The 9,654-nt window shown below is 34.0% G+C and overlaps 1 protein-coding gene across 1 annotated transcript; it reads right to left on the bottom strand.

Moving 5' to 3' along the window:
* Positions 1-8,785: 8,785 nt before the first annotated feature.
* Positions 8,786-9,388, bottom strand: LOC149837288 (transcription factor bHLH146-like). The gene has a single exon (XM_090008005.1). The coding sequence runs from the start codon at positions 9,386-9,388 to the stop codon at positions 8,786-8,788; it is 603 nt and encodes a 200-aa protein (XP_089864131.1).
* Positions 9,389-9,654: the final 266 nt, after the last annotated feature.

The raw sequence follows: 9,654 nt of genomic DNA, 5'->3' as shown, positions 1-9,654 counted from the left end.
TCATGATAGTTATGTGTCTGTTTCACTCACGGTGGGAAAGGGATCGCTCATGGTGGGAAAGAGATGCCAACATAGAAATTACACATGAAAATTATATGAAAAAATGGGCCCTTAGGGTGTGCTTGGGTTAGAGAAAAATGCAGAGAATTTGAATCCAATTACACAACCATTTCATGGTTGGAGAACATGTAAAAGGTTTAGTGGGTTTGGAGATCAGATGGTTCCTAAATTCGGTATGGATGGGATTACCAAATCTGAGACGGACATGTGCTAGGAGGGGTTGAATCTCTATAAGCTTATGTTTATTCTTGTCTGTCTTATTGTCATGGCCATGGATCTATATATAAGGATCCATAGAGGATTGTGATTAACTCCACCATAAACATGATAATAATGCCCTATTAAACTCAATAACCCCCTTCATAACCATGCATGCATCTACTAAATAATATAATTCAATTATATAAATTATCTTAATGAGCTCACTATTCTTATGGCTCTTGGAGTTCTATTTATGAGACCCTATGACCACACTGGATTCGGTATCAACATCCAACATCTCTCACTTAGCCATACGGGGTGAACAACCACATTATATTATAATTGGTGCATCATGTATCATGTATAGCACTTACAAAACATGCACCAAATAAACCTGCATAATTCCTTTGGTTTATCAATATCTAAGTATGATGTTTTTCTCACATGCTATGGGTTATTTTTCTACAGTCATGTAGGTTTTTCATCATTCAAGTACAAGGTTTTCACACATGTTATGAGTTATTTCTCATACAATCATATGAATCTTTCCATCATTCATATTCAAGTGTGAGGTTTTCACACATGCTATGAGTTATTTCTCACATATCTCTATGCACTTTTCTTCATTTTCAAGTATGATTTTTTGCACATGCTATGGGTTATTTCCCATATAATCATTTGGTCTTTCTATCGTCATATGAACCATGATTCTTTCCATATATGATATGAGTTTTGTCATGGCATCATCCTTTCATTCACTCATTTCACATAACCATATGGGTTTCTTATCATGTCACAATTTAAATAATATCCCTTAATGTGAAATACTATTTTTAAACAAATACATCATATTGTGGGTCTCACTTTCTTAGTTAGCTATGAGGTTCTTATGGCTCTTTGATGACCATATCATAGGACATCATCATGTTCTAATAACTTTTCACAAAGTCCACATTCCTGGTGAAGTACTATGAATTTGGATTCATAATAATTCATGATATGATAAAATGCTCTCACTTTTCAAAAATTTCAGCATAATCAATACTCCTACTATCCATGTGCATCATAATTGGTTGAACTTTTGCAGTGGTAATTTTAAAACATTATTTTCAATAAAATCAGTTGGAAAATTGTCAACCAAAGCTAATAAAAACTGACTTTCTACTTTCGTGGCAAGTACGGGTTGAATCCTCTGGGAACGAGATACATTCATAATTATTTCTAAAAATTACAATTCATTAATATCATAAAAGTTTACAACTAATTCAAATATTACAATTCTATTCAAGTTACAAACTAAAACTTAAAAATTAACTAAACACTGGTTGCTAAGATCTTCTCCAGATCGCCAGGGGCATTTTTGTCTTTTCACCATACATGCATTTGCACTCGCATTCTGAATACACCTGTTGACTTGAAGTTAACTTATCAACCTAACAACATAAAAATAAAAAGTCAAAAATGGAAATACTACAATTAATATCAAAATTTGCAATTCAGTCTAATTCTATAATTAATTACTAAACTAAACTATAATTAAAATAAAAATAACTAAAATGCAAAAGCAAATTAAACTAACTAATGAAACTAATTCTAACTACGCTATGTTTTCTGAAAATCACCTCTTTCTAACTCATTTAGGTACTTAGTTGCAAATAACAAGTAATTTAGCATTTCTATTAAAAATAACTTTGTAATTAAGAGGTTTTTAGAATTAGGACAGATTAGGGAGTATATAAGGTTTAGAAAAATCTGATCTCAATGTTTTTGGAGTTTAGAAAAGACACCCCCTTGAATCCCTTCTCTCTCCCCCTTCCCCCTTTTTATTTCTTCTTCTCATCTTCCTTCCCTTCTCCCTCCTCCTTTTCTTTCCTCCATACTATTTTGTGTCCTTTCTTTGATGTGTTGTGTGTTCTCTTGCAGGTGTTGCAGATCGGACGTGAGCTTCTCCTCGGTGGTGTGTCGTCTACATTGCCGCGGAGTGACCGTGCTCTTTCCCCATCGCGGCTTTCTTCATCTCTTCTCCAACCTTCTCTCAATCGGATCCCGGATGAGTGCAGCAGCAAATCAGATGTGACAGACCATCAAGGAGTGTGCTGGTGTCAACTCCAACTCCACTGACCGCTCTCTTCCTTCCCCTCCACTCGTCGGATGGCCCTAGAGGTTAGTCTTCTTCTTCCTCTTGCTTCTAGTGTAGATCGAGTCAACCCATATGTGTCGTATCGAGTCGTACTTTGGTTCAGTCGTGTGTCAATCCCTAGTGTGTTGTATCAGTCCAGTTTTCTTGTTGTTAAAGCGTAAAAACTCTGTCAAGATCCAACTCTTGCTGAAGCAAGAGTCTATCTTGCATCCGATGTTCAACCGGTGGAACCAAATCCACCGATTTCAAGTCTTAAAAATCCATCGGTTGGATGTTGTAAATAGTGTTAATAGTAATTGTAAATTTTTGTTTCATTTTCCTGTTTTTGGGTTTGTGTACAGTTTTGACAGATTTAGTTATAATCTAACTGCAGCTAGATATAACCATTAACATTGTAATTTAATGTTAGCCGTGTAGTGTTAGAACCAGACGCTAGTGTAGATTGGGTAATATCAGTCATTGAAGTGACATAGTATTTTTATTTAATTAATTTTAGTTATGGTTTTTCACAGTTGTTAGCATTGAAATAACGTCAGGTCAATTAGGTATAAATAATGTTGATAAATCTTTACATTAGGTATAGTTAAATAGAGATATATAGAAATATAATTGATAGTTTGTCATCAGTCGAGTAGTATAGTTTCTCTTGCAATTTTGTGTTTAATAGTAAAACTAATTTTTCATTCTTTAAATTCTGTTTTTTACAGTATTTTAACAGTAGGTTAACTATTCTATATGTAGATTTTTATCTCTCTTACTAACTTAGACTAATGGTAATTAATTAGATAGGGGCGTGTGATTTGATTTTTGGGTTAGCCGAGTAAAGCAATCCTTGTTGTTGCCATTAACTATGTCTATTCTAATTAGGTTAGGTCAGAATAATTTAGACTTAGGTTAACGTATTGTTTAGCAAGTAGCATGTTAGGTTAGTATATATTTGTTTTGGAAATTAAGTAGTAATGAGTGTTGACATTACATAAAGTAGAATTCATGAAAAGCGTATAGGTGATTTAGAGAGTGTATTGGATTTCTTTATTTAGCTGAGGTAATTTCCTTTGTGAATAGTTAGGTTCAAATCATAGATGTTGACTTTTAGGACTGATTTTGGTAAATATTAACTTTTGGTATGTAACATAAGTAATTTGTGTGTGTCATCAATGTTAGTGTATTTTGGCATTTTGCATAGGGTTTCAAAATCGTATAGGTAATTTAGGTAAGTTGTTGACTTTCTTGTCCAGCCTTTAGGTAGATTATATTGTTAGTCTTTGTATGATTTTAGTAAGGAATAAAGTCCATTAGGTTAGTATAGGTAATTCTTGAATAGCATAAATGTTAATAGTTGACTTTTTATGTAGAGTCTCGTAAAACCGTGTAGATGTTTTAGGAAGTTTGCTTGATTGTTAGGAAAATTCTAGGTGTAGAGTAATTACTAAATTAGTCCATTGTGTGCTTTAGTAAGTCTCAAGTGGTAGATAGGTGTCTTTGTGAAATTTTTAATAAATGTTGGCTTTTTAGATGTAATGTTCAAAATCATGAATGGTGTTTTAGGAAATTTTTGAATTCTTGTCCAGCCCTTTAGGTAGGTGAATTTTTTAGTATAATTTTAGGAAGTCATAAATTTTAAATAAGTTAATATAGGAATGACCTTCTTAGTAAGAATTGACTTTGTAGATTTTAGAAAAATCATGTGTTAGGTTTAGGTAAGTATTAAATGTGGTAGGTTAGGATTGTCAATTAATGTGTCTTTGTATTTCAATTTTTTTTAGTAATTAAGTGTAGTGATTAGGTCTCATTCCCAATTCGTGTAGAGTGTTCCATTTAGGAAAGTTTTAATGGTTCTTAATTAGTAGTTTGAATTAGTATTTAATTTTGGTCGGGTGTAATTAGGCATAGTGGAGTCCACCTAGGGGGGCGTGAACCTAAGTCTAAGACCAATTCTAAAACCTGCCACCTTAGTGCCTTAGTTAGGTAACTAACCCTAGTTATGTCAACTAACCCTAGTTAGGTTAAGTTAGTTGTAATTTCAATTTAACTTTAGTTTTAAATTCAATTCTCTTTTTTCAACGTAGTTAGTTAGTTTACATTCAATTGAGTAGATTAGGTTAGCTCATTTCATTAGTTTTAATATTCTAACTATGAGTTGTGTTTTAATTAAGTTAGTTTAGCAATAGCATGTAACATAGATTTGATTTAGAATTAATTGGTTAAATTTATTGTTAGATTTGTGTAGTCAATTTAATTGCTTCCATTTATTGATATTTAGATTAGTATTCAGATAATAATGTCTATTTTTGCATAAGCTTAATCTCACAGTGCATAGATTGAATGATGGCATGTGAATAGTGCATTCAGTTTTCAAACCGGATTTTGCTCCATTTTTCACTCATTATTTTATGTGCAATTTTTTGAGTTTTTCTAAAAATTTTGTTCTATTCTTTTCATTTGGGTGTTAACTGATTGAAAACCAAATTTCAGCTCATTTTTAGTTGATTTGGTTTGAGTTTTAAGCGTTTTCCAAAAATAGGTTTTTTGAATTTTTAAATTTCGGAATAAACGATTTCTAGAATTTTTATCGAACTTGAAACGCTTATATCCAAAGCTCCCGGATGAATTTTTAAGATCTGTAAAGTCTGACAGATTTTGAATCTGTTAGGAAGAGAACAGTTATGATAATATTATTACTATGCATAATGGCTTTTTGATAGGGGAGCATATTTTGTCATCATAAAAAAGGGGGAGAATGTTGAGAAACTATATTTTGATGACACACAATATGATACACTGTCATATTTGATTTAATATGATATGATAATATGTCTTTATGAAAAATGTTATATTATGACTGGATATGCTTTGTCATGCATCTAACGAGTATTTGATGCAAGGATATCTCACCCAAAAGGATGGAGACCTCCTGTTCAAGTACAACCTTGGTGCAATCATACTCTTTGAAGAAAAAGCTTGATGGGTCATTCATTCTTAAAGATCATCTAAAGAGATCGGCTACTTCAAGATGAAGATTTTTTCTTCTTTAGAGTCATATGTAACAGAACCTTCAGAAGCATGCATATTACATATTACATACTTTATCATACAAGTCACTCATTCATAAAAGTATACGATATTTTCAAAAAGCATTTTTTTTTAAATCAATCATTGTACCTTCTTACAAACTTTTATGAAAAAGGTATTTTAGCTCCTGATTTCAAAAGCATTAATTGTACCTTCTATCATGTATAAGACAACTTGAAAAGAAATAAAAAAAGTAATGATTTCAAGTATGTAAGAAAAAAACAAACATAGAAATCGGTTATTGAACTAAACAAAGAAAAACAAATATTATTATATGTTTAGAAAAGACTTTAGTCACTTTTTACAACTCAAGAATGTCGACTTACTTAAAGTCATCTTTTTTTCTGTAAAACATTAAATACCTCCTCAAAAACTTTTTATAAATGACTATCTTAATCCCACTCAAGAATGTCGACTTACTTAAAGTCTTCATTCTCTTTGTAGACATTAAATAACTCATCATAAAGTATTTTGAGATTTGACCATTTATAAAATAAAGAATTCAAAAGTATTTATTGTACTTACACACATTTAAGTCAAGAAGTGACGATTTCTAAATAAAATACTAAAGTACTACAAATCATTAAATTGAATAAAGACAAAACTACATGATGACTTACAATACAACGTTCAATGTACTATTATGAGAAGTAGACTTTTTACATAAAATATATCATACCTAAAATACTACAACGAATAGTGTACCCCAAATACTACACTTATAGAAAAAAGATTTTTTCGAAAAAACCATAAAGTGTTTTTGAAATGACTTGACATCTCACATCCCAAAAAGACCATCATTTCAAAAAGGCAACGATTATTTTTCTAAGGCTATATAAAAACAATCAAAATAATTTATTCAGTATGGACATGTGAGCTTACAACGAGAAAAATTCTTATTCGATATTTGAAAGAGAGCCTAGAAAAGAAAGAGAAAAAGTCAAGAATAGCTCTTTGACAAAGAGTATCTTCTGAGTGAAAGTAACAGAACATTCTGAGAAATCCTTCATTCGTGCATTCATATCATTTTGAAGGTTCTATAGGAAGTATTGTAACTTTCTGTTATTCACTGTATTCCTTCTTTGTTGAAAGAAGACCTCTGTGAAGGAGGGTGTGCCCCTTCTCTGTTGCGAGAAGAAGACCTCTGTGAAAGAGGGTGTTCCCCTTCTCTGTTGAGAGAAGAAGACCTCTGTGGAAGAGGGTGTGCCCCTTCTCTGTTGAGAGAAGAAGACCTCTGAGGAAGAGGGTGTTGTACTATTTATCCGGTAACTCGAATGTTATAGTGGAAAGCTCAAGAGGTTTGCTTGAGGACTGGATGTAGGTCAGAGTCTTGGCCGAACTAGTATAATTTATGTGTTTTATGTGTTGTGCCTTATTGCATTCTATTTTTAATTTATCGATCTATTTAGTATTTTACTATTCACCATCCCTCTAGTGGAATTTCACCCCCTTCTGTAAGGTCAAAAACTCTTAATCAAGCTCCACAACTCATTAAGTTGAATGATGTTACCCACGCTGGGAGGAGCCCTCAGACCCCCCTTCTGTAAGGGTAAAAACTCTGAATCAGGCTCCACAATTCTTCAAGTTGAATGATGCTACCCACGCTGGGAGGAGCCCCCAGACCCCTCTCCTGTAAGGGTAAAAACTCTGAATCAGGATCCACAACTCATTTAGTTGAATGACGCTACCCAAGTTGGGAGGAGCCCCCAAACCCTCTTCCTGTAAGGGTAAAAACTCTAAATTAGGTTCCACAACAGTCAATGTGCAGGTCAGTCGGTGCTTGATGGAGCAATGTAGGATCTTCTGTTGGATGTGCACAGAAGCAGAAAGAGAAGGGAGAGAGAGAGTGAGAGGGTTGATGTTCATGGCCTCCTCCAGGGGAGATTTCTTTCTCGGATAATCCTGCAGTGCAGAGACTGGGTCTTAAATAATCATCTTCGGGCACTTAAGTCTTTACAACCACTCTTTTTCTAGAATCGTCATTTTTTTTGGCACCAATGGAGGAGAGGGTACTTAAGTCTTTGCAATCGCATCAAACTCCAACGCTAATTAATGCTGACAAACATGGGGATACAAGACACACATGCTTAAATACATGGTGCTTTTTGGGACCCCCGAGCATGAGATGCCATGTTCAGGGGGGTAACATATAACCTGCTTCGCCTGATTGCCTCTTGTTCAGAAGCAAAAAAAATCTTGAGAAGTATCAATAATAATAGCATAAGATTATATATATATATATATATATAGAGAGAGAGAAAGCAGTATCTGCATATAGTCTTCTGCATGATATATATATATATATATATATATATATATATATATATATATATATATATATATATATATATATATATATATTGAGAGAGAGATGTGTAAGTTGCAACCCATTACCATTCCATACCCTTTTAAAAAACATATTTACATGTGTTTTTTAGTTAATCTAAATGTGTAGATGTGACCCCTAGGTTTTATTTAATAGAAAACACATTGTTTAAACATTTTTCATGTTTTGATGTGTTTTTAGCTAAACAAAAAAAATCAATGGTTCATATTACACAGAACCTTGATTAACTAAAAATCAAGAATTCTTATTAAATTGATTCGAACTAAAGCATAATTCTTAGTGAATAAGCAATGATAAATACATCCACAGGTTTGGATTAAGCATTAAACATGCAAGCACGATTTTTAAAGGGATTAAGCAATGATAAATCTCTCTCTCTCTCTCTCTGTCTCTCTCTCTCTCTCTCTCTCTCTATATATATATATATATAGTCCTGAAGAACTGGGAAATGAAAAGAATGAACAGAGTTACAAATTGGTGGGTTAAAACTAAGGATTAAGATAAGAAATTGTGCGGGTGCGGAAAGACATGGATGTAACCTTAGGAATGACTATTACCATCATCAAGAAAGAAAGACCTTAGTAATGATACTACGAGCCTTTAAGGTCTATTTTATTTTGTTTTAATAATCAGGGCAATGACTAATCTCCTAAAGGAAAGGAAAAGGGATCACATGAATGCAACAATAAAAAAAATATTGCCATTATTGACCTGCATCCTTGTAGTGAGTAAGAGATCTGAATAAATAAAAAATCTCTAATAGAAGTTAGAAAAACCCAATTCTATGAACACTTGAAAATGTATTTAATTTTTTTTTCCTCTACATGCATTGATAGTTCATCCAACCCAACAAATTTGGTTTAAGCACAACAGTTGTGTTTTTAGCACATTATACAACAAACAATACCAGAGAGAGAGAGAGCACAATCAGGAGAGCACGTGAGCCCAGTTGAAGCAGCCACGCATCATGATGGAGCACTAAGCAGACATCCAAGAATGTTCACTTGCATTTTGAGGCATGCCACATAGCTCCCCACTTCACAGAAAATCTCATCCATCCCCATCTGGTTGCCACCAGGGATAAGGCTCCTCAAAGCCTTCAGAAAGCAACCCAACTTATCCTCTTCCCTTTTGCACTCTCTCCTCTGCACCTGCAAAACACTCTTGGTCCTTCTCCCTTTAAAGGCCTTCCTTGGCTTCCATCTAAGTCCTCCACTGCATCTGAATCTATGTTTAGAGTAGTTCTGCACTACACCAAGAGTGTCCAAAGGCCTAGGACAAGGTGGCAACCATGAGAGGCCTTGAAGCATCTGTCTTTTCTGCATCCCTTGAAATGGCTTGAAACTCTTCTTCTTCTCAAGCTTGCATTTCAAGGCATGGCACCAACGGTACCTACTTTTGGCTGATAAAACAAGGGCCATGTCCACCTCAAGCCTCACAACTTTGCTCCATTCTCCATTGGATGAGGTTCCCTCACCAGCTCTGGCATTGCTCAGTCTCATCAAAGCAGGAAGAAGATAACTCACATACCTATAAAAGAAGCCCTCGCTTATCTGCAGATTTTCCATCAGATACAAGTAAAGAAACGACCGAAAATAAGAAGAGCAAGGGAAAAAAGGATGAAGAGAAGGCTTCTGTCTTCTATGTTTACAACTCTTCACCTCTCTCACTATCTATCTACACACTATACATAAATATGAGAGCGGATCCATGACACAGAAGTTAGAAAGAGAGAGAGTATCTATCTACACGCTATACACTCTCCCATGGATATATGAGAGAGAAGCCATGTCAAAAAAGTGTGTGTGTGAGAGAGAGAGGTCACATTATCTCT

This window comes from Nuphar pumila, chromosome 5, assembly GCF_984573655.1.
Source record: "Nuphar pumila chromosome 5, dmNupPumi1.hap1.1, whole genome shotgun sequence".
In the NCBI taxonomy this organism is placed as follows: domain Eukaryota; kingdom Viridiplantae; phylum Streptophyta; class Magnoliopsida; order Nymphaeales; family Nymphaeaceae; genus Nuphar; species Nuphar pumila.
This window is presented reverse-complemented; position numbering and strand designations above follow the sequence as displayed.